At 38.0% G+C, this 25,889-nt stretch overlaps 1 protein-coding gene across 1 annotated transcript in view; it reads left to right on the top strand.

The window, feature by feature from the left end:
* The window catches only part of LOC138208174 (contactin-4), a 105,901-nt gene extending 81,560 nt beyond the window's left edge, over positions 1–24,341 (top strand). The window contains exons 15-24 of the mRNA XM_069165936.1: positions 2,844–2,961; positions 5,431–5,589; positions 6,396–6,545; positions 7,160–7,230; positions 7,645–7,879; positions 7,995–8,110; positions 16,059–16,239; positions 18,550–18,662; positions 19,616–19,784; positions 21,013–24,341. Of these exons, the coding sequence (XP_069022037.1) occupies positions 2,844–2,961; positions 5,431–5,589; positions 6,396–6,545; positions 7,160–7,230; positions 7,645–7,879; positions 7,995–8,110; positions 16,059–16,239; positions 18,550–18,662; positions 19,616–19,784; positions 21,013–21,101 (1,401 nt within the window). The 3' untranslated portion in view covers positions 21,102–24,341. The remainder of the gene's footprint in view (positions 1–2,843; positions 2,962–5,430; positions 5,590–6,395; positions 6,546–7,159; positions 7,231–7,644; positions 7,880–7,994; positions 8,111–16,058; positions 16,240–18,549; positions 18,663–19,615; positions 19,785–21,012) is intronic.
* Positions 24,342–25,889: the final 1,548 nt, after the last annotated feature.

A 25,889-nucleotide genomic window follows, 5' to 3' on the forward strand; every position in this document is an offset into this window, starting at 1 on the left:
GAAACCAGGGTTAGGAAACAATGAAACTGTCTTATTCCAACCTCACTAATTAACACATTATATACTGTCTTTTTAATGAGCACAAAACAAAACTATAAAAATGACAATATGTGGTTTGAAAGGGAGTTACAAAAATATACACCGTAATTGCCCACAGAGGTGGGACGTCTTTGATAATCTTGTCAGCTGCCATGGAAAAACTGAATTTATACTTATGAACACAAAAATAAAAGAATACTCAAAACGCCTACTGTGGTTGTCCAAATTTAATACATTAAATATTATGTTGCAGCATATTATGGAGAGGTTTTATCTCACCAATTCAAAGCTTATGCAGAGTAATATTTGCTTATACAGTAACAAGACACTAAAAAAAGTAATTTTCCTAACCATGTACAGATTCTACTAGTTGTAAACAAAGTCTAGCAAAAGATGTACTGTACACTTTACAAATTAGACCTTTGACTTTAGACCACTTTCCCTGGTTTATGTAACTATTCACATACACATGATGACTGGTTCGGAGACACCTTTCCATGGGTATTGAAATACTCTGTCACAGACTTTTCATCACTATGGGTCTCTAACTTAAGAGATAAATGAATGCACATGATTAGTAATAGATGATAAGCATATGCCAAAGTATAAGTTTATCAGAGTTTACTTTCACAAAGCACGTGTCAACATGTTATTGCAGTCAGTCAGAATACATTTTATTTATATAGCACCAAATAACAACACAAGTTATCTTAAGGCACTCAACTCAGTAAAGTCTTTCCAACAGGATCTTACAACATTACATAGAGGAACTCAACAATTGAACAATTCACACTGAGTGATAGCTGGAAGAAAAAGAAAAATGATCCTTTAAAAGGAATAAAACCTCCAATTAGTGTGAAGGAAAAGCTCCCCTTTAACAGAAAGAAACCTCCAACAATGTAAAGGAAAAACTCATTTTTGACAGAAATATAATCTCCAGCAGTGTAAAAGAAAAACATCCTTTTAATAGAAATAAAACTTCAGACAGTGTGAAGGAAAAACTCACTTTTACCTGAAAGAAAACCTCTGAGAGCAGGAGGAAAAATCCTCCCTTTTGACAAGAGAAAACCTTCGACAGAACCGGGGACAAAGGTAGCCGGCCAACTGCCTTGACCGGTTCGGGTGAGGGAAGAGGAAGAGAGAAAAGAACAGCACACTGAATACATTTTTAAGCACAGATACACATTAGGTCTTAAGAAATAAGGCACTTACATTCTGATGACTATGCCTTGACTACTTCTCTTTGTGTTACAACAGTTAATGGATGTGTCAAATAACTCAATGTTGATTGATGCAGCGTGGCGTAATTATAACACATCATTATTTCAGCAGCTGGATTGAGAGTACATGGCCACTTCGTCTCTGTAGTGTCAAAACAGTTATAGCAAGTAATACCCTTTAAATTGATTACAAAAATAAAAAAAAAAAAGAAGTTGTTTTTGAATTACCTTCTGCATACCAATTAAACAAAGAGGACACAACATATTTAGGGAAGAGGTCAAGGCTTTTGGAAATGTGGGTATTGGCTTTAGAGTCAGAGGAGAAGATTGATATTACCTTAGCTTAGCATAAATACTGGAAACAGAGGGAAAAAGCTCGTGTGTAACAAATACAAAGTCCACTTCCATGCTGCTCTACAAGTAATGATGTACTAATAGCGATTGTATCTTGTTTAATCTGCATAAAAACTGTACCGTAAAAATAATAATTGCGTGGGTAAGGGGTTATGTGTGTTGTATTTATTTTCCTTTTTTTTTTTTTTTGCGGAACAGCTAAAGCCAACTAGCGTAGGCTCCAGGACATTACTGCTTCCAGCCAATAAATACTTAAACTGGCTATACTGTTGTTTTATGAGATATGACGTGGATATGAGCATTAGAGCTTGGGCAGTCCTAATGCTAAGCTAAGCTGCTGGTTATAGCTTTATATTTAATGCACAGGTAACTATTTCTTGTAATAGTAAACTGCAGAGGTGCTGTTAAGCAATTTGTTTTTATTGCCACCAATCTTTATCCCCAGCTACGCTAACTGCGTCTATGAATAAAGTGTAGGCTATAGCTGTCAGATGTATATCAATCTCATCTGTGTTAAAAGCCATGTAGCCTTCACTTTATTCATTAATGCCAACAGATGTTGTGTCTTAGGAGAAAGCCTGTAAACAGGGACGCCATGTATCTCACTATACGAGCAAATCAATCAGTTTCTCCCTGAACAAAAGAGTCTACATTTTTCTGATTATAATATTTATGCTCCCTTTGATTGAGCGAACCAGGGCCGACGGAAGTTGCAGTTCAAAACTGACATTGTCACAGTGAGCATAATCACAACAATTGTATTCTTTCCTTTTCTTTTTTTTAACACATCAGAAAATGCTGTATTTTGCTGGGGGGGGGGGGGGGGGGGGTTGCATGTCTGTGTGTGTATGCACAGCAATAAAGTGCATAAAGAATCTCAGAAAATTGTTGCTTGAACCATTCATCTGAGCTGGAAGGGTAAACATAACAAACACCGATCCAAAGTAAAAAACAGCTTCAAAACAAGTCATTTTGTGTAGCTTCCCTTACAATGTAAAACTGAATTAATTTGTTTTGCTAGACGTGTCTTGTTGTCCTATGGTAAATTCTTCCAAGCTTCTTTTGTGGAGGATTTACAGTACATGACTGAGAGAGAAATTTAATGTGTCCCCGAGGATTTTCAATGCGTCATTTTTTTTTTTTTTTTTTTTTTTTTTTTTTTTTTTTTTACTTTTTTTTACTTTGACTTTGCTGCTTTTGGTGTTTTTATGTCTGTGTCTCTGTCATTAGGGATTTGCTGGTGACCTGATGGTGAGGAACATTCAGCTAAAGCATTCTGGGAAGTATGTGTGCATGGTACACACTGAAGTTGACACAGTTTCAGCTGCAGCAGACTTAATTGTCAGAGGTATGCCTGTTCCCTCTTACTTACACTGCTTGTAATTTGTCAGCACTCTCTATGGAAGTTCTACATGTCTTGTTTTTGTGAGGGGAGCGTTGTGTGTGTTTCTTGAGATTTGGACTTAACTGCTGTCTCACTGCTCTTACATAGGAGCTGTGTCACCAATATGTCATTTTTCAGCAATTAAAAAAAAAAAAACAGCTTTATTTTATATATATATATATATATATATATATATATATATATATAACAATAAGTTGGTTCAGATTTTCTTGTGAATGTTCTTGTTCTCATTTGGTTCAAATGGATTTTAACCCCTAACATGCTAATAGTGGCGCATGGCAATTGTGTTTCACACAGCCATCAAGTAACGTTAACTTCACCTATCCACAATGCTATTCAATGGTGTCAAATTTACACTTCCTCACATTATTTTTTAGATGTTTTGCTGTAAAGATCGTTTATGCAGAACGCATAAACATTTTAAGTTAATGAATAGAACAATGAAGCCTAATTTATTGTAAGTCAATGGGACATGCTATTGGTTCAACAGTGAATTGTAGGAAGGCCTCCCACAAGAGTGGCGCGTGTTTGTTATTGGCACATTTTAAACTTCAAACTGATCATTACTGAGCCGAGATTTGATTTTCTCTCACATTTTAAATGAGAGTGACAATTTCTAATAATAGTGATTAAAGACTGATACAAATCTGACTTTTTCTATTGACATTCATTCATAAAGGCACCAAAAGGTCTCAGAATATAAATTAGAATGGGTGTTGGGATCTCAAGCGGTCACATTCAGTAGCTCATGTCATAATCGTAAGCAGCTACACACAATGTAAATGCATCATGAAATACATCATGGAAATGAGGAGGAAATTTCACTGCAGCTTTACCAAGTAGGAAAATAAGACTGTTGTCTGGGAGGTTGAGATTAGCAAAGTATGGCATCAAGAGTCTGCAGCCAATATAGGCTGTGCAGCTTTTACATATGGATTGTATCTTTATATACATAATCTGAAACCGAGCATTGTTGATGCTCAGTGATCTTCTTTCAGCAGCAGGTAGTCCCGCAGAGGGCACAGTGCTACTTTTGCAGATTTACAGGGTTTAGCAGGAAATCTCACTCAGTTATCCAAGTCCCAGCTGGCTTGTTTGATCTCATGTTGCTGCTCTACCTAATTTCAGTGAGATACCAATTGAAAACCCTGCCTTGTTGTTCAAAATCCCCAGTCATTAATGTTGTCACTTTCTATTATTAGGGCCCGAGCACCAAAGGTGCAAAAGCCCTATTGTTATTCAAGGAATTATTCTTGTTCCTTATTCTTCATACAAATTAATTGCATTTTTGGAGGCTTTATCATACTCAAAAACTCGTCTCTCCCGGTGAAAAATGTCTTATTTTAGTGGAGTCGCGAGTGGGCGTGGCCAAACGACTCGCTAGCGCCCCCTAAACAGCAGCCCCGACACCTAGTTTCACACACATACACCAAATTTGTTGGATGTTTGTATCACACCAAGATGTACAAAAAAGTCTCTTGGCATCATGAATTTGTTTTCGTCGAACAATGTGGCGGCCATTTTGAGCGTCTCGCCATGAAACTACAAGTTGCTGTAACTTTTATGTACATATTCCGATCTTCCTCAAACATTACATCTTTGATAACAGTGAAGACACCTGTATGGAAATATTTGCTCATAGTCATAGCGCCCCTTGCTGGCAACAGGAAATGAGAACAAAATTAAAACTTTAAGCGGGGATGCGCGCTCCCTCGCACGCTGCCAGTGGCCCCGAACCGCCGGATCCCCGACATGCACCATGCGAGGGCCCGCAAATCACTGCTTGCAATTTAAATTAAACACTCCTTTCACTTGTCTCCCTACAATAAAAAAGTTTCATAAAGACAACTTATTTTTCACCTTCCTTGGTGTTCGTAGGGCAGCAATAAATACATACGGTCAAATTTAATGCACACATTATTTATACTGCTGTCCCAGCATGAGCACTACAACAAACAAATAAACCCTAGAAACAAACAAACAAACAATGACAAAACCACACCCACAAGGAGGACAAATTCTCAGTAACAGAAAATGCTTCATGAGCAAAGTAAGTTCAATCTACTACAGGGCAGGTTATCGCTGGCCACTCACAGCCCTGTGTTGACAGACAACCACTCTTTATGAACTTATCTAAGGTTCCTTGCCACACAATGGCCAACCATTCATAACGAAAAAGTAATTGTAATTTATCATACACTTCTTTACAAATCAAAAAAAGACAACTAAATCTTAATCAATGACAAATCTCAGTCATCAGAGCTTCGATAACACATCTGGGAGACTGGAGCTTATCTAATTGCATGCTGAATTGTTCAGTTTTCTAAAAAGATCGCCTGATCTCATTTGTTTTGGCTCCTGTTGTGCAGCGAGGCTGATGCAGGTGTCTCTTCTTCTTTCTGGGTGTTGCAGGGCCTCCAGGGGCCCCGGAGGGCCTGGTGGTGACTGACATTACTGACACAACTGTGCAACTTTCCTGGAGTTCCGGGCATGAAAACCACAGTCCTGTTACCATGTACATGGTGCAGGCCAGGACCCCCTTCTCTATAGGCTGGCAGACTGTGAGGACAGGTGAGAATTACACTGAATGAATTACACTCGAATATGTTAGTCTTTTATCATTCACGATACTTTACTGTCTTCCTCAGGTGTACTGCATGGAAAAGACAAAAGCTAAAAGTTGACCATAGCTCTTCCAAGCTATTTGCAGAAAAATACCAAATTCCATTTGTAGTTTGTCTTAGAGCTTACGTAACTACAAAAAAAAAAAAAAAAAAAAAAAAAAAAAAATCCTCTGAATCCAGGTTATATTCATTTGTTTACTTGTGTAGGTCTTTAAGTTGTTCATGCCTACTTTTAACTTTTAAGTATCAGGTTTGTATTGCTATTCTTTATATTCCAAACTACTTAGCAGTTTTTCTTTCTTCATTAAAATGAATTTAGTCCTTCTGCAAAATTAATCTTACTTTGCTTGAGACTACAGTTTGAAAGAAGCCAATTTAAAACACAACAAGCAGGAAAATGTTGAGCTAAATCATGTCAGTCACATTCACTGAACCTTCTGACAGCATAGTCATTCTACTTATTTAATTGCAATTGTGTTTAAAATTGCTTTCTGAGATGAAATCATGGCTGTGAAATTTCCATAATTGTTGCAAGGCGTCTAAAGTTGCTGGACCACTGACATAATAAAAATACTGTCATTGGAATTAAAAGTATAAAAAGATTTACCAATGTTATAATTTTAGTTTGATATACTTCACAAATCTTTGACATGTCTTTATTCTTTTTTATTTGTTGGAAACCAAATATGAAATGTGCCTCAGTAGAAGATAAAAAGACAAAACACATCTCAATTCTAAATTCTTTAATCCTAGTTCCTGATTCTGTGCCTGGACAGATGATGCATGCAACAGTGAGAGATTTGAACCCCTGGGTGGATTATGAATTCAGGGTGGTGGCAATCAACAGTGTTGGTGTTGGAGAACCCAGCACGCCGTCAAAACAGATTCGAACCAAAGCAGCAGGTATCCTCTCAATTTGTTGTTTCTCGTCGTAACAAATGAATCAGTCCCACTTGGAAAATGTAATTCAAATGTTTGATTAGTTTCACTTTTGTCAGTGCGCCCTGTGATGTTACACATTTCAAATCTGTTGTTCGTCCTCATGCCAGTACTTTGATTACTCTGCCACATGTAGAAAGTGGGAATTTAATTTAAACATCTGTGCGTCAAGCTCATGTGTGTCGGCGTGTTGGAACATATATCAGGATTAATTAACAGTTGCTTAACAGAAAATGTGACCTATTCACACATGCCATGAGGCGATGTCTGTTTTGTTAAGCTGGTTAGCTGAAGTAATTCCATCCCGCTGGTTGAATCACAAGGGAATAAGTTTCCTGTTGTGCCCTACACATGGGGACACACAGTGCTCGGCTAATAACGGCACTCTACATGGGTGGCAATGCCTCTGTCAACAAACAACAAATTCCTGTGCTGCACGATATGTAAATAAGAAGCTCCACATTGTGGCTGGGATCACCTGATTCAAAGCTCTGTGGTTTAGCAGAATCTACTGCACCTGCATTAGATTTAAACAATCAAAACTGAGGGATGACTACATCTCCTTTGTGTCTTTTAAGTTCCCAAGGTTGCAGCAGTTAACGTGAGCGGTGGCGGTGGAGCTCGAGGAGAACTTGTTATTATGTGGGAGGTAAGAGGATCATGGGCATTTTTGAGTGGGCATTCATTGTGACAGAGTATTCTCCTTTTGATGAGGAGGGAATTCTGGCAGTTACTGTGTCTGCAGCAGCCTGGCTTCAGTGGAATGACTTTTAATTAAAGGCAGAGCTTTTCTGATTTGCTGCCTGCTGACTCCCCCTGTTGTGTACATCAAAATGAAGATACAGAGCAACCGCAAATTTCACAAGTGTAAATCTGGAATTAGGTGACAACTTAAATTTTTTTGGATGGGGTTCAAACCGCAGGAAGGAGCTGCATCGGAGCATTGGTTCAACAGTTTGTTAGACACAAAACTCTTTGTTTTTTTTGTTTTTACAGCTCTCTAATTTAATTTCTGCTCACAGTTGTTTGGGTCAAAGGTGTAACTTTTCTGTCACTATCTTAGCCAGTTCCAGAGGAACAGCAGAGCGGAGAGGACTTTGGCTATGTAGTGGCTTTCCGCCCTCTTGGCAGCAGCACCTGGATCCAGACAGTGCTGGCATCACCTGATGCATCCAGATATATTTACAGAAACGACAGCATTGCACCACTGTCCCAGTTTGAAGTGACAGTGGGAGTCTTCAACAGCATCGGAGAGGGGCCGTTTAGCCGTGTTGTTCAGGTGTTTTCTGCAGAGGAAGGTGGGTGATCATGTGATGCAAACACAAATTTAGGATGATCTTGTTTACTCCGGAAAATGTGCGCTTTCACTTTTAAAATGCAATTCACACTTACTTGATGATCTGTTCTATTTAGAGCCCTCTGAGGCGCCATCGAGAGTTTGGGCCCGCGTTGTGTCTGCCTCAGAGATTGAGGTGTACTGGGAACCAATTCCTCCCAGGTCCAGCAGTGAGAAGGTCATTGCTTATGAGGTATGAAAAAGAAAAGTGGAAATTATAGTGCTACAAGGAATATTTAAACAAAGAGTTGACATTAATCCCAGAATGATGGACAGCAAAATGAGCCGGTGCTAATTTTTTTCATAACCGCCGGTGGTGACAACATGGAAATATTCTGACATAAAAATAGTGTATGGGTTGGAGCACCATGTTTTACATAGACTAATCTCGGGAATAAGGAAGTCTGTTGGCAGCTGTTCCAGTCTTTGAAAGAGCTCCGCACCGAAGGCTGTCTTAGAGCTGCATTAAGAAAAACAAATAAATAAATATGACAAAGTTTGAACATCATACATCACTATCCCCAACAACAAACACTCTCCTGGGATTTGGCTGTGGAAAATATAGATAAGAATAACATTGTCTCCTAAACCCCAGATATGTTACATGGTAGGGAAGGCCCTGGAGGACTGACCTCTGCAGAGAAGCTTTGAGGTCACTGCCAGTGTTTGGTGTACATATTGTTATAAGACAAGGGTTTTAAGCACCGTGTTTAGGGATGAGACTAAGCAGTTTAGCTGAGTTTAGACGTCATGCTAATCAGCGAAATCGAATGAAAACATATGTTCAAATATAAACAGATTTTACTACTTTTTAATGTTAATACATTTTTCATGCAGCTTTGCGGGCCAGTTCCATCTGACACAATCGTCGTCTAGAATATTGTGACATAGTGTACAGTATTTTGAAATCCATGTAATTTAGAGCTTGAATTGCCTGTCAAATGATGTTTTAGTGGATTATTTGGATTATAGACGCAGGGCACAATTCCAGCAAGTTTACCGTACAAGGATGCTCCAACATCTGAAACAGATTTTAAATTATGGTGAAATATTTAGTAAATCAATTATTGTTCCTTAATTATTGTCAGATGCTGAGATCTACTTTTAGAAATTGACTTATTTCATATTTAGCAAGGTATTCAGTTTCTGAATTTGAACATTGTTGAGAACCTACACGTGTGATTTTAGCTGAGCATCCATCAGAAAGAGGATACTGTGTCACATTAAGGGAAAAAAATATGTTGGTATTGGTTAGAGTGGCAGTGGCTTGTTCCACTGATTTTGACTTCATAGGGATTGAAGTGAGGTTACCCTAATGCGCTGACGAGGCTGCAATATAACACTACTGTTACTATTCTGGTACAACCCTTCACCAAGTCATTGTGTGGCCTTGGTTTGACCAAAGCCTATTTACAACAAAACACTGCTGGCTACCACAGTTTGTCATTTTTCATCAACACATCTGTGACACTTCATTTCCCATTAGGGCATTTTTACACTTTATTTTATCAGGGGGCCATCTTTAACATCCAACAGACCTTACCTTTTACACCCTCCTTTTTTTGTTCAGACTCTTTAGTTTGGTCCGAACCAAAATAGCAGGCGTGGATAAGAGCATAAAAATGTGGCCCAACCAAAAGTGTTGGTCTTGATCAAAATCAAACTGAACCATCGTTCAGTTCATTTACAGTGTGAAAACAATGGATTATTCAAACTTTTGGACCATTACAGGAAGTTGAGGGAGGCTACCATCATCAATTAAACAATAATAAAAAGGAAAAATAACTGAATTGTGGTCGTACATGAGGGAGAGGAGAAATTATTAATTGTAATTTGATCTAACAAAGAAATCAACATAACAACGTAAAGAAGTTAACCTAAAAAGTTGTTGTAAGAGTGCCAAAACCTGGATTTGTTTTTTTGTGACAACTAAATAAATCTGTTAATGTTTTTCATTGTTCTTTTTTTTTTTTTTTCAACCTTCTGCCATAGTGAACTAGAATATTGAGCCAGGGGAATACAGAACTGCAACAATTAACTATTAAGTACTGTAGAGGTGAGACGAAATGCTAAATGATGATAAGTATTTGTGGGTTGGTCATAATAAGCGGCCCTTTTCACATACAAGTCGTTGTGTGATTCATTGTTGAGGTAAAAATATATGATTGATTTCAGCCAGTTAAAGGCTTAACTCCCTTTAGACCAACACCGCAGGTATCACTTGTGCTGTAGACAGTTGAACTTCAGCTTTGTCGCTATTCAGCCTTGTTGTGCTGGCTGCAGTTTCACTAAAATCGCTGCCTGTTTGGGCTTTGAAAGAATCATCCAAAGTGTGACTCAGTCTAACTGTGTTCCAACAAAGTAACTTTTCACCTCCATCTTTAATCATGTTTTTACACTTCAAATCAAGTTTCTTCATATTCACGTATATGCCGTTATTGTGTGTTGATCAAAGCGTGTCTAAATACAGGTGGGCTAAGCCCAGCACTGTGCTGTCGCTCTGCTAACATTTTAGTGTAGACACTATACTAGTATAATAATACACCTGTTGGGTAACATTGAGACTGCATTTTATGCAAACTGTTCTCAAGTTATTCGTCAGCTGAACATTGTGAACATGAGCTACTCACACTTTTGGAATGAGCATATCTGCTGTAGGTACAGCCCTGTTTCCAAAAAAAGTTGAGAAGCGGTGCAAAATGTCAATAAACGCAACGATTTGCAAATCACGTAAACCAATATTGATTTAAAATAGACCAAAGACAACATATCAAACTGAGATATTTTATTGTTCTATTAAAAATATGTGCTTATTTTTTATTTGATGCCAGCAGCACGTCTCAAAGGAGTGGTGACAAGGTCAACAAAAGACTGTAAAAGTTATGTAAAGATACAAAAAAAACACTATTATCGGGTATAAAAAGATCATTTCAAAAAGTCGAGTGTCTCAGCAGTGCAGATGGGGAGTGGTTCAACACTCTGTGAGAGACTGTATGGGAAAATAGTGCAACAATCTTAGAATAATGTCCCTTAACATAAAATATTATAGAATTTGAGGATTTCATCATCTATGGTTCATAATCATTAAAAGATTCTGAGAATCCGTAGACATCTCTGTATGCAAGGGACGGGGCTGAAAACCAATTTTGAATGGATGTGATCTTCGAGTCCCCAGGCATCACTGCATTAAAAGCAGACACAATGGAAATCAAGAAACACCTCTGAAAACCATTACCCGTGATTACAGTTCATCACTGTATCCAAAAATGCTGGTAAAAACTCTACCATGCAAAGAAGAAACCACATACGAGCATGATTCAGAAACACTGACGACTTATCTGTGCCTGAGCTCATTTAAGATGGACTGAGGTGAAGTGAAAAACTGTCCTGTGGTCTGACAAATCAAACTTTGAGATTCTTTTTTGAAATCATGGACGCTGCATCCTCCATGTTAAAAAAAGACCACCCAGGTTGTTATCAGCACTCAGTTGAAAAGCCAGCATCTGTGACAGTCCAGGGATGCATTAATCCAATGGCATGGTTAGGTTGCACATCTGGGAAGGCACTATTAATGATGAATGATATATACAGGTACTGAAGCAACATATGCTGATATCCGGACAACTTATCTTTCAGGAAAGGCCTTGTTTATTTCAGGAAACTAGGCCAAATCACATTCTGCATTCATTTCACCTGCTTGGCTCTCTAGTCTGGGTGCTGAATTGGGCTGCCTGCAGTCCAGACCTGTCACCCATTTAAAATGATTAAATACAAAATATGACAAAGGACAGCTCAAACTGTTGAGCAGCTGAAATCCTATATTAGGAAAGAATGTGACATTTCAATTCCAAAATGAAAACTCCAGAAACTGGTCTAATCACCCAGATGTTAACAGAGCGTTGTAAAAAAGAAGAAGCAACATGCCCAAAGACATGTTGCTTGCTTCAAAATAAGCACATATTTAAAAAAACAAAAAAAACAATCACATTTCTCCATTTCACCATTTGATATGTTGTCTTTAGTCTATTTGTAATTAAATATGACATTACATGATTTGCTAATCATTGCATTCTGTTTTTATTAAAATTTTACACAGCGTCCTAACTTTTTGGGAAACGGAGTTGTAGCAGAATGTAATTCCAACATTCTTTAAAAAGGGGGGAGTGGTCAAACAGTACCCCGTTGTTCAGAGACATTAAAGTGTGTGCTTATCACCAGTAATTTAGTGTCATATTGGATAATACTTTAGAAAGACAGCATACATACTTTTCCTGAGTCCCAGAAAATAACTGGAATACAAACTTGTATACCTGTTGTCCTCTGGAGGAACTCCAGAAATAACCTCTGTTTGTAGTTGCACTTAAATCTACCAGGATGGTTTCTCTCCAGCCAAAAGTGTGTGTGTGTGTGTGTGCGTGCGTGCGTGCGTGCGTGTGTGTGTGTTGTGTGTGTGTGTGTGTGTGTGTGTGTGTGTGTGTGTGTGTGTTTGTGTGTGTGTGTTCCTAATGTCCTGTCCATACAATTTGTCAGAGCAAGTTATTTTATCAGAGGCTTGTAGTGATGGGAAATCATGGAAAAGATCCCAGTTCAGAACTAGCTGTTGTTTCTGAATATTTGTTTTGTTTCGAGAAGACTGACTTCTCCGATGCTTAACAAAGACAGTGTCTTAACTCTATTGAGTGTGATCTATAGAACACAGGCTATTTAAGGAATATCTAAGTATGACTCAAGGCATTGGAACATCTGATCAATAATGAGTGAATGAATAAAGAATCAGCTTAAACAGTTGAAATAATGCAATCTGAACTGGTGAAATGTTTTTCATGCTTACCGCCAGTGGCTGAGCAGACAGCTGTGAAGCAGTGAACCTAGAACGATCTGGTATGGCTCCGCCAATCTGTCCCAGCATGGTGGTAGCCCCAAAGGGCTCTCTATGGATGTTGGCCAGCAAATATCGTTTAGGCATTGGTAGCAAGTTCTTTAATTTCAGTGAAGTATCCTTCAAAATGTCTACTCAATGTATCCGATCAGTGATTCTTAACCTGTGTCTGTATCACTGTATGCGAGGCGCCACCTGGTTCTACACGGGAGTCTTGCTGAAAGAGTTAACAATAGCATTTCAAATGACCCAGGTAAATATTTTTGAAAAATAAAATGTGTCTGTTGTTAGCCACATAGGGTGATGTCTCGTCACTTCCAACAGCATAATGTTGTTTTTTAGAAGAGGACGTCTCTCCTCAGTGGCATTTTTCATAAATATGATGCTTTGACTTGAACAACTGTTTTATGAGAGTGATGAGGTATTTGAAAAGCAATGTGATCGATTTGAAAGGATGATTGGCGACCACACCCTACAATTTCACTTCATCCAACCTTCGACCCATTGCACTGCTTCACGTATCCAAACAATAACAGCAGAAGCATTTGGATAGACCCTCTCAGACTGAGTGCACAAGAACCTACATACACCTCCAAAGTGTCAACAGACTGAGAAACTAAAAAGATGCTTCAGCAAACTTCATGTCTAGCCCTCAGCAGTTTGAGCAACAAACTCTTGTGTCTGTTATCACCAACAAAATTATAAATGTACATAAAAGTCTTTGACCGTGCCAGGATTAACTTGGGTTAAGGCATTTTGACATGTCAGGATCAAAAGCACCTGAATAAATAATATCATTAATGAATGGCCGAATTTATGTAGCTGCTTTAGTCGTGGGGTCCAGGTGTTGTGCATGTCTACTGCTCACTGTCACACTGTCATGTTTTACTGGGACATCAGAATACAAGAGAGCTATCTTTGGTATTATTCAAATCTTTGCTTTTCTACTTTGAACGTTCAAAATGTCTACGGTTCAAAGATCCAATTGATCACAACACTTGGCAGCTTTATTATTTGCCTATAAGCCCAGACATCAGCAGCCATTTATATTGAGATAAAACACCACTTGACTTTAGAATTTCTGAGCCCGATTGAATTTCACTTTGGAGTAGGTACCATGTTAAAACAATATAAACTAAAATAACAGAGTTGAAAACAGCACGGCCATACAAGAAGCACGTTTTTAGTGACCCTGTGGCTCTGTAGCCCTCCTTCCTTATCTCCATCCTTATTTCTGATGGACACTTGGTCAGACTCCCATTTTACTTTTTTTGTGTGTTAGTGTTGACAGTCTCATCAGATCGAGGCAGACTTAAGCAGATGACAAGGACACGGAAACTATACAATGGCATGCAAACTCTGTTGTGAATGCTAGGTCATTTTAATAATTGCCTCGTTTAATACATTAATGCAACATGCAGGACACACAGAGAGGATAGACCCCCACTAAGGCCAACAGTCCACTCTGCTATAAGTACATTGTTGTACTGAGCACGGGCCTTACATCCCCTGTTGTATCAATTCTCCCCTTTGAACAGCTGTCCCCAGTACATGTGTGTTAAATCTTAAAGAAAATTAATGGATTAATCCGCTCCAAAATGAAATGGGTTCTAACTTGGCTCATGCTACACTCTTCCTCCAATTTCATTAAAAAAAAAATTGTGCGATTAGTTTGTCTGAAGTCCTGCTGAAAAACAGACAAACAGACAAAGCACATTGAAATCTCGTTGGTCGAGATAATGAAGCAGTGATACATGTGGTCATTCACTGAAAACAAAACTTGCAAGGGTGCTGTATTTTACAGGCAAAATATGCTGCATTCAATGTAAGCACCTCCCTAACACAAACTCATTTAGTATTGGTGGTATGATGCACTTTACTGCCACTGTCTCTGTTAGACATCAAAATACAGTAAGGCAGCCTAAGTCTCCACAGATCCCTTTCTTTCATCCCTCTTTGAGCATGTGCTTAGATTCTTAGCAGAGCTGCTGTAAAAAAAACTGTAAACTTCTGCTCAGGTATTTAAGGTATTTTCCCAAGTGCCTGGAAGTACGGCAATAATTAAACGGTTGGTGAAAAAAACCCACAAATAAAAACCACCCTAGATGCATCTGTTATCAGCAACTCCAGGCCCTGTCGCTAATCTGCCTTTCCCAAGCAAGATCCCTGAAAACCTGCGTGCAGCCAATTGAATAAGTACCTACTCTCCAACCATCTGTTTGACATTTTCCTGTCTGGTTTCCATGTCTCGTGTGAGGGTCGAAAATGATCTCCCACATAGACTCTAACAAGCTCCTTATCCTTGCACTCCTCACTCTCACTCCTGCTTTCGGTATTGCTGATTGTCAGATACAGTATCATTTGGTAGTTAGAAAATGTGGGGTGGACTGCCTGAGGACCCACAGTAGCTGAGCTGATAGCGTTGAACACTGTTGTCCTTGAAGTTAGGCCTGATAGAATCACTGCTTCAGTATATGTAAGGCTTAAAGGTACATGAGCCAAACTTTTTTGTACAACCTATGGGAAAACAGAAGCACTAAAACAGAGGTCTCCAACCTTTTTCCTGAGAATTACTTTGACAAAATTAAAGTGTAATATTTATTCACATAGCAGAGCTCCACCAAATCAGCTGAATAAGCTTTTTTTTTTGTGAACAATAACAAATTGATACTCAACACATATATACTGAACCGATATACTAAACCAACAGCTCGCAAGCTACTAAAGACAGCTGCACTGAAATGATCTTAATTTAACCTTTATATCTGTGTCTCCATAAGTTTCTCCCTTGTACAGCTAGCACCATTTAAATCTATGTATATAAAGCAAGTTCAGAGGCTGTTCTTGTTCCGCATAAACAGAGCACAGCCCAGTAATACACATGGATGTTCAAGTCCATGGTGAAAATGGTCCATGGGGAAATTTCAAACACACACATACTGCAGGTGCTGATGTTCATCAAGCAATGCAACTTGGAATACGTCCTTACAATAGTTATAAAACCCTTCTCACCCTTCTCCACGTGCATCACTGTGCTGCTCTACATTCGTGCGCAACTGGAACCATTTTTTGGATTGCACGCAAGAATACCATACATAATGCTCTTCTTCATAAGCACAATGTGACGCTCTGAATAAACAATTGGCAAAATATAAAGGCTGACTTGACTCGGTTGCCATGGCTTTACAGATACGAGAACAGTCCAAAAAAGAAAAAAGCAATATGCCCGGATGTCTGTGGTAATGCTCATTTCTTTGTCCAGGTTCTCTTTTGGGAGGAAGAATCTCGGCAGAGTGAAGCAGACAGAGTGAGGGTTATCAACAGCACAGCTCTGCTCTCGGGCTTGAAGGGCAGCACAGTCTATCTGATCTCAGTCAGAGCCCAGAACAGTGCTGGACTTGGACCCTCCAGCCCGGCTTTTAACATCACCACCAAGAAACCTCGTGAGTCCAAACACAGGACACAAAACTGATTTTTTTTGTTTGTCCAGAATATAGGAAATAAAAACAACTCGTGGCATTGGCTCGTTTCAATCAGGTTTGTATAAAATATCTTCAGCCGAGTTACTGAGAACTTTGGTAAGAGGAATGTATAATAATGACAATATATTCTCCAAACATTTACAATTTCTTCTCCTAAGTGCTTTGATTTTTATTTTTTTGCAAAAAAAACAATATACATGTGACTTTATGCTGATTAGTAGTCAAAAGTAACTGTTTTACAAAACTGAAAATATCAAAAGAAGTACACTAAAATGTGTTCACTTTTATACGTTTTGCAAACCGTGTTTCTTGTGTGGGGGTTGAAAACAAAAAAGAGCTGTGTGAGGTGAAGACAAATCATAAAAGAATTGGGCCATAATTTTTCACGTCTGTTTTAGTCAATTTCGGTGTGTCAATGGGGACACTGAAACAGGTTTTGCTGCTTTGATTAATCCTCATGTTCATTACAGACCATTAAAAGATCCCCTGATGAGAGAAAAATCTAGTCTTCCTTCTGTGCAAAACTGTTTTCAAAAGTTTCTTTGAAGTCAACTAAAGTGAACTGTCCAAATTAGACAAATTCCTATCTTCCAAAGTTAGAGCCTCTTTATTACAAAATTATTTTGTCATTGTCCTTCCAGTGCAGCTAAACAAATTGTTTAGCTGTTGAATAAATTGTTACTGTACTAAAAAGATTAACTTATATATATATATATATATTAATATATATATATATATTTGCACTTATAGATATATATATATTTGCACTTTGGGATTTTGTCCTAGCTATCACTTCGACTGAAAGTACATTTGGAATGGATGCGTTTATGTTCATCTCCCTTTTTTTTTTTTTTTTCCGTAAAAATAGTAAAACCTTGGAAGGTACTTGTGCATTCGATGTTTATGGTGAAAACAGTTTGCAGCACATAACAATTAAAAACGTGTGTAACCCTTAAGATGATAGAAAAGGTAAGAAACTATTGTTTTCCTAGGTGCACCCTTTTATAAAGAACTACTGCTGCCGTGCTGTTGCTATCTTTAAATAGCCTAAATCTTTTTAACCATTTGGCTTTTTGCTTTCAAACATTGACTTTATAGGTGATGGAAATTGTGGAGCTGGTCAACTCTTCTGGGAGACAGCTCTTCAGCAGAAACATTTATTTGATGTATTTGATTGAAACGATTCAGAATAACAAGTGTAGATTAGTACCTTGCCTTTCTCCTTGGTCAATATTGATAGCGTTGCCTTAAATACATTTCCAAGATGCATATTACCCTTTAAAACTTGGTTATTCTTACAGTCTCGTTCAATAGTCACAATAGTCCTTGCTTTTAGGAATGTTTGCCCCTTCAGCCTGAAGCTCCTATCTTTGTCACAGGGTTGTTTTTGACATTCACGGTACAAGAGGTCATGTAAGCGCATAAGGAACTCTTTTCCTCACAGAGCTAGAGAACCCAGATAATGAAGGAAATTGCCTTTACACAGTTAGAATGGGCCGATGGCATTCAAAATCCAGAGGCAGGATTTTCACTTGGCCTGTCTATAGGCTGCTGTTGTTGGGGTTTTACTGAGCAGTGCATACAAGACCAACTGATTGCAGTAAGCAAAGCCTGTTTCACTGAAGACAAACATGAAAAACTGTGAATCTGTACTTTAAGAAAGTGTGAATACAAATTAATGTATTCAGGTTACTAGATATTGCATCACTGCCTTTGGACCCTTAGGGCACTTTGGGCAGAAATGCATTAAATCAGTGGAGGACGTCTGTCTTTTCTATTGTCATTATTAGTCAGGTTACCATTTTTTAAAACGATAATCAGAACAAAAAGCAAAACTGAAACCATTCTGTCAGTGTATTGTCTTTTTCTTCTGTTTATTGTTGTCTTTTTAGTTTCATTATATTCTGTTTTAGTCTGTTCTTTATTTTGTATTGCATATTGCTGAATAGTGTAGTCAGACCACCACTGATGCTGTGCATTGATATAGAATGCAATCTAGACTTATATGCAGCTTTAGAGTGAACTTTTCATTTCATTTTGTATTAGCAGCTTGTTCACACACATGAATGAAAGGGTAATCATGCAATTTCTATTTTTATTGACCTGCACTTATCTAAAATGTGACCTTAAAGGTGAAGAAGTGCATCATATAAAATACAAACATCAGACGATTCATTTAAGGCTGACTGCAGAGTTAGAGAATATTATTGATGACATTGGTGTATGCATTGATTTGTGAGCCTTTTGTCTGTATAATTACATATCTTTCAGCACCAAGTCAGCCTCCAGGGAGTATTGAGTGGAACCTGACCAACTCTAAGATCTTTCTAAATTGGGAACATGTCAAGGCCATGGAGAATGAGTCTGTGGTGACAGGATACAAGGTGAGTTTGTCAGAGTAATAGTAGAAACCCCAGAACTGGGGAGACAAATAGAGTCTCGGCAGCTGTCATCCCAATAAATGGTTTTCTCATTGCAGTTGAAAGATAGACCTCAGCACTCCAGTGTTACATTATGGATTGGCCCTGTCTGGCCTTTCAAAATTAAAAGATGTGTTCCAGGTGATAAAATGAAAGGCGTCCTGCCACAGAGGGAATTCAGTTGCTTCTAACCAGTACAACAGTGAATCATACACTTTGCATACTTTGTGTGAAAAACCTGTTTTTGATTGTTTTCGACAATATACTGTATGTGTGTATGTATGTGTTTATATGTTTATATACAGTATATATAGAGAGAGGGAGAGATACACATATGTATAGTTTTATTTTGTCTTTTTTTATTGTCTACTCTCCAGATATATGCAGCCGTGCTCATTTAATGATACGTCTTTTGTAGTGCACTGCTGTAAGGAAGCGTGCGGTGCATGTGGACACGACTGATTTAATAATTTGGCAAAGGCAGTGCTGTGAATTAAGAGTGAACATTTTTTACATATTTTTCATGTTTTTTAAACTAAACGTGCAGCTTAACGCTCGCTGCTGCGTGTTTCTTTTGAAGTACAACATAAAACATTGAGCTGCATTTTCATGAGGATAAAATGACATTACATTACACAACATATTTATTTATATAAAAAGGAGGTCCATGTTTTGAAGTCCCTCTGTTCTTTCATGTTGAGTCATTGGGTCAAATCAGCTTCTTGTTAGACATTTTGAATTCATTACCTCCCGGCTGCTCTAAAACCTCCTGATTTTGGGTTTTTGATTTATTTTACACATACTTATATGTTGAATTAATACATGCATCTGTCTGTGGAGACAATATAGAAGTTTAATTTCCTACTGTTACGACTAAAGAATTAAATTTTCAACTCGGGATTCGTGCTCTCCTCCAGGTAGTGTATCGTCAGAACTGGCATGGCAGGACTACGGTCCTGGAAACCAATAAGACCAGCGTGGAGCTTCAAATCCCCTCCGGAGAGGACTACCTCATTGAGATCAAAGCTCTGACCGAGGGGGGCGATGGCACCAGCAGCGGTCCCATCCGCATACCAAAGATGTCCAGTAGGTTTCATACACTCTGCAGCATGCAAATGATTACAATTGGAAATAAGTGGAGGAGCAGTGGGATGGGTGCACTCTGTGTAACTAATCCCCTGTGTGACTGATACTGTTTATCAGCTTTAACGTAGCTTGAACAAGGCCTTCAGAATACACATATAAATTGCAATAAGTCTATGCCATAGAGGCAGGAGGAAGAGACACAAAATATAGAAAGATATCACCTCCAAGAAGGTTGTGTTGTGAATTCTCTTTGTTAGCGAGAAGGATGTCTTCAACATTTTGGTAAAAAATATAATAATGATGGTAAACTTAATTTAAATAACGCTAATCGTTCAAGAAATGCTTCTTAAAGTGTCTCACACAAAACTAGAGACAAAGCTGGCAATAAAAAAAAAAAAAAAAGATTAAAAATGTCATAATCATTTAATGGGCTCCTGCTACCTCCTGCAGTTCAAAGACGTGCTTAATTAGTTTGCCATACGTGTGAATGTAAGCATGAGTGGTTGGCTGTGTTTGCCCTGTGATGGACTGTCCAGGGTGTATCCCGAATGTAGCTAGCTTCACTATATATATAACAACTGGAGGCAGGCAGAAACAGCCTGACTGTACTCAAAGTTAAAAAATCAAAACCACACCTCCGAAGCAAATTTTCCACACAATCATCATACATTAGGACATTTGCTACAATTTGTAGTTTTAAGGTAGATTTACATGTATTTATTGATCTACTTAAAACCAACCAGCGCCGCCAAACAATTTGTATTTATATTTTCATTTTCCTTACCCAATTGCAAATAAGTGTATTCCTCAAAATGTCAAACCATTTATTTAAGTACACATTTGTGACATTTGGTTGAAAGGTGAACTTAAGGCATTCATTTGGCTAAATAACATCATCTGAAGTAAACCTCTCTTAAGTAGAAAAACAAAACAAAAACAACACACGTCATAAAATCTTGAACAATGCCGGGTGTACAGTTGTAGCAAGGATAGAAAAGAAAGAAATTACTGGCACTGTATAAGTACTTTCCTGGATTCCCTGATCAAACACATTTTTATGGACCCAAAACTACAAATACAACAGCCTTTCAACAATTTGTTGTCAAACATTTTCTAATTTTATTTTTTATTTTTGTATGTTCTTGATATTCAATGCACAATTGTTTTCTTTCTTTTTTTTAACTATATGTCATTGCTAATATCAGCATTTTGTTTTTTTTCTTCCCAGGTCTTAACTCTAAAGGATGTGTGTTTCCAGTTCCAATGAAGATTTGCTGTTTAATGATGTTTTTTATGTTTTCATTTTGTAGCTTCTGATGCCTTTATAATCAGCTCTGGACAATAGAATGAATATGGTTTATTGTACATGTCAGATTTGTGAAATAAGCTGCAGCAACTAGAAAGCTTCTCAACCGTTAGTTTGCAAACCAAAAGTGACAGAAGGGACCATTCTGACAGGTTGTCAAATGACCACAAATCTGTACCTGGCCTGGTACTCACAGGCAACAGCACAACTATAAAACATTTTCATCTGCCTATTTTCAGGACCACTGCAACCCTCCAGGCTGCTTGCATTTGATAAACATGGAGAGATGAATTTCTTATCTTTCACTCAGAAGTGAACCTGAGCTCAGGTTCATGTCCCAGTTTCCCCATTTGACCCTTCCTTTACACCTGTTTCACCTTAGCTTTCAAGCGTTTCCATGGCTTTCCGTGACCGCTGTGAGCCACCTCCAGGCAAGTTTCGCTTTCTCCACATGTAGTTTAAAAACAAAGCATTCACTCTCTTTTTCCCTTGTTTTATTTGACAGGAAAAAGTGGTATTCCTTGACTTTTATATATGAAAACATTTGCCATTGATCGCAAAAGAAAAAAAAAAGAAAAGAAATAAAAAGAAAGAAATCTGACAATGTAAGGGAATATGTGTTGCATTCTAGCTGTTGATTTTCCCAAAATGTCTGGTACAAATACAGGGTGTCCAAGTGTCAGTGTGCATGTTAATGTTTCATACTCCAGGTTCATACAACATCAAACTCAGCTACCTAAACTAACCCCCAAAACAAACCGACAGTGTCTGTCTTGTGAGTAAAGTGAAATGTACAAGCAAAGCCGGCAGATATGTTTGCAGTTAACACGTTCAAATGTTATGGTCATTTCCGCTTAGAGCTATAAGCAGTATTTGATAGAACGAGATAAAAGTACCCCGTCACAATTTTACATACACACACGTGTTAACATGTACTAATGGAAGTTTGCAGATTGAGACACAGCAATTGTTTTTTCGATTCCACAGACTTTGTCCTTACATTACCCACAATGCATGTTGACCACCAAACATTCACTAAGAAATTGAGGTAGGTTATGTTAGTGCAGCTGATGTAGCCTTGAACCGCTAGTCTCCGGCAGATGAGGCCAGAGAGGTCGGGTGAGCTCTTTCCAACCCCACACCCCAGGTGTTAAATTGTTGACTCAAGTGACCTCACTTAAATTTATCAGATTTCTCTGGAGCCCAAAATCCATCCATTGGCTGTATTCTAGTTCGGTCTTGGTATCGTGGATGCTGGTGTGTCCGGGTTATCAACTTTATAGTGCACTATGCAGTGGACAAGGTCCATTGGGATGGGCGCATTTTTTTTTTACTATACAGTGATCAAGTGGCTATGGACAATCCAAACAGCATCAGTGTCACTGTTTGCTCAATCACCTGAGTGGAACAGAGCCACCGGTATTGTCATCAATAACAAACTGTCTGTTGTGAAAAACGTTGCTCGGAAATCAGATGCTCAGACTGACTGCGACACACATGAACACAATTGCATTACACTCATAGCTTATGTGGCCTCAGCAGTGGCATTTAGTGAAAAAGAAGTCACTAAATGCCACTGCCGTTTCTGCTGTTGGATTAATAAACATAATCCCTGTTGTGCTCCATACCAGTTCATGCTGTAAACCATGCTGGTTTATTTGAGGTAACAGCTGTAAGGATTCTGTAAATAAATATATGACACACTGCTGCCTCCGCAGTCAACATTACATGTTTTATTTCCCCTAAATCAATTAAGGTTATGTGTGTAACCTGATGTGACCACAGGTGTCGCCAAATCCATCAAAGCATATAATTTTCAGGATTAACTCCTTAATACCAGTCACTCATCATCCACAGAGTTACGTCCAAGTTCACCGAGCTGTAAATGTCCTCTGTGTTTTGGTTATGCAAGAAAATATTGGCTGAATTTATAATGCTTTGGAGTACATATCAACAAACAGTTGAATTTGCTGTTTAACAAAGCTGATTTGCCTTATTAAGTTATTATTCCTCAAACTTATTGTCAACTATTTTAAAACATACTGATTGTAATTATTTGGCAAAAGGGCAGGCTTATCAAGGTCAGAATGTAGAATACTATTTACTTTATTTATTTGATTTGTAAAACTGTATTTTTTTTTTTTGTGTGTGTGTGGAATTAATAACAAAGGAATTATTATAGTGAGGGCAAAATAGAGGATGAGACAAATTAAAAAAACACATTTATCATACGCCCTAAACTGAAAAGTATAAAAGCTCTCCTGAATAACTGTTTTGTGTATTTAGTGTCCTCTTTGAAGTACACACACATTAGTATCGACCATAACACATTAAATACAAAGAGAATAATAAAAAGTGAAGCTGCATCTCACCTATAGTTGTACAACATGTACATGACAAGAACATTTTGGATACTCAAGTTAATGCTGTATGTTGTTATTTAACATACTTAAAGTGGACTCGACAAACTATCCCATTAATCACATTAAATATTTTGCAGAAACATTGGAACATTGTAAAATTTCCATTCGTCTGATGCAAAATATTTGGAGATGAACATTATTTGTAGGACAGTAGGTTGGTTTTCAGTTAGCTGTCACCTGCATACAATAAATAACTGGCTAATTAAGAGAACATATAAAGTTGACACTAATGTTGCAGCGTTGAAATTTCAAGAAATCTTTGCCATGTTTTAAATATTAATTTCAAATGTCAGATTACTTGTGGTCTTTTTATTATGTTGTACATAAACCCACCTCTGTCACATTATTTTTTTTTTCGTACAGCATTATAGTGTATGATCTATCATTTGTAATATGTGTATGTTGTGCTGACAAGTAACACAAATGTATTTTGTCCTAAGGAGGTGTAATTAAGAGTTTGTTCCTCGTGTGTGCTATATTATTTTCTTAAATGACAAGTCATGCAGATATTTCATAATATAGCATTATTATTTGATTTATATTTATATATTTCTTATTTTACTATGAAACGATATCTCCCTTTAAATCATTTTATATTTCCCAATTTAACCATTTTATTTATTCATATGCTTTATCCTAGAATATCACATTATAATGTCTCAAATTGGTATTCATAAAAAAAAAAAAAATCACAGTTCCATTTTTGATCCACATGTTTTCTCGAACTGAATCCACATTTTGTTAATTAGGTAATGTAATACCATTGTATTAATAAGATAGGATATCTCTGTGAGACGACACGAAGGCTCAATAAAGTTTCACATTGAAACCTTTTAATAAGCTAATGTGTTTTGTCGTGTTTGAATCACACACTTTACGAGGAAAACAACTTTTATTCTTTTCAAGATTGGTCTCAGGAGAGTTCTGCCGTATTACAGTGCAGTGGAGAATCACAGCAAATGTTTTGAGTAAGTACCCTGAAGGCTCCTCATCCTGTGGGACTGCAGAGAAAGAAACGTAGATAGACAGCGCTCGATTGTTCCCACATGACAGAGGAAAAAGTACCAAAAGATTAGTTTCCATAAATTTCCTCAGCAAAGACTGATTTTTGTACTTGAGTAGGGGAAGTGACTGTAATGCCAAATTGTACAGGACAGAAAGTTTAGACACCAGACACAAATAAAATAAAACTAGAAATCAAACACATACTTTACCATACTTAAGCTATATTCTGCTGGATGATATACAGGGATCCATAAAGCTAATGGTTACTCTGCACAGACTTTCCCTGATTGATCTTAAATAAGTTGAAACAGAAAAAGCTTCAGATGTTCCTTTTGACCGTTTAATGATTCTGATTCTCCACAAACAGACTGCAGACCTTTATTTCAGTTTGATCCATTCCCAGTTTTGTCTCCCAGCGTCTTGATGATAGCAAAAGAGAGTCAAATATCTTGGTTCTGATTGGTTCACATAGTCTGCCGTCAACCTCTCAAAGTTTAGAACAGATGTCAACATTCATGAGGCCTGACATCAATGACACTATTTGTTTAAAAAGGCAAGCTTGCGTTGTGTATAGTGTTACCCAGCTTACCGTGTGGGTTGCAGCTCTCACGTTTAACTTGAGATCAATCATGATGAATTCAATATCCTTCTTTGTCTTCTTCACAAAAGGACAACGGATTTGTGTCATGTTGCGCTGAAATCTGATTTAGCATCATGCATTCAAATGCAGCTTTGTTATACTCAATTCAATTCAATTTAACTGTATTTATATAGCGCCAAATCACAACACAGGTTATTTCATGGCACTTAACACATTACAGTCCTTACAGCAAGACGTTACAATATTATACAGAGAAAACCAACAATTCAACAATTCCCACATAAGCTCGAAGGGAAAAACTCCTCTTTAAGGGAGAAAAACCTCCAACAGAGGGAAGGAAAAACTCCCTCTTAACAGGAAGAAACCTCCGACAGAACCAGGCTCAGGGGTGGGCGGCCATCTGCCTCGACCGGTTGGGGTGAGAGGAGAGCAGAGAGAGAAAAGGACAGCATAGCGATAGAAGAGAAGAACTGTTGGTGGAGACGACAAGCGCAGGGCAGAGACATGCAGCTCCATGACAGGACATCTGCAAAAGAAAGAACAGAAACTACGCGAGCGAGGGAACTGAATGGAGACAACAGACAATAAGAAAAAGCTATGGGAGAGAAAAGGATGGTGAGGTATGAGTCGGTTAAAGAGTATGAGGAAAGAAAAGAAGCTCAGCATGTAACGGGGTCCTCCAGCAGCCTCAGCCTATAATAGCATAACTAAGGGTTGGTTCAGATCTACCCAAGCCAGCCCTAACTATAGGCTTTATCAAAAAGGAACGT

This window comes from Embiotoca jacksoni, unplaced genomic scaffold (assembly GCF_022577435.1).
Source record: "Embiotoca jacksoni isolate LCO1_2020_lvr unplaced genomic scaffold, fEmbJac1.0.p SCAF_1, whole genome shotgun sequence".
NCBI classification, from domain to species: Eukaryota; Metazoa; Chordata; class Actinopteri; family Embiotocidae; genus Embiotoca; species Embiotoca jacksoni.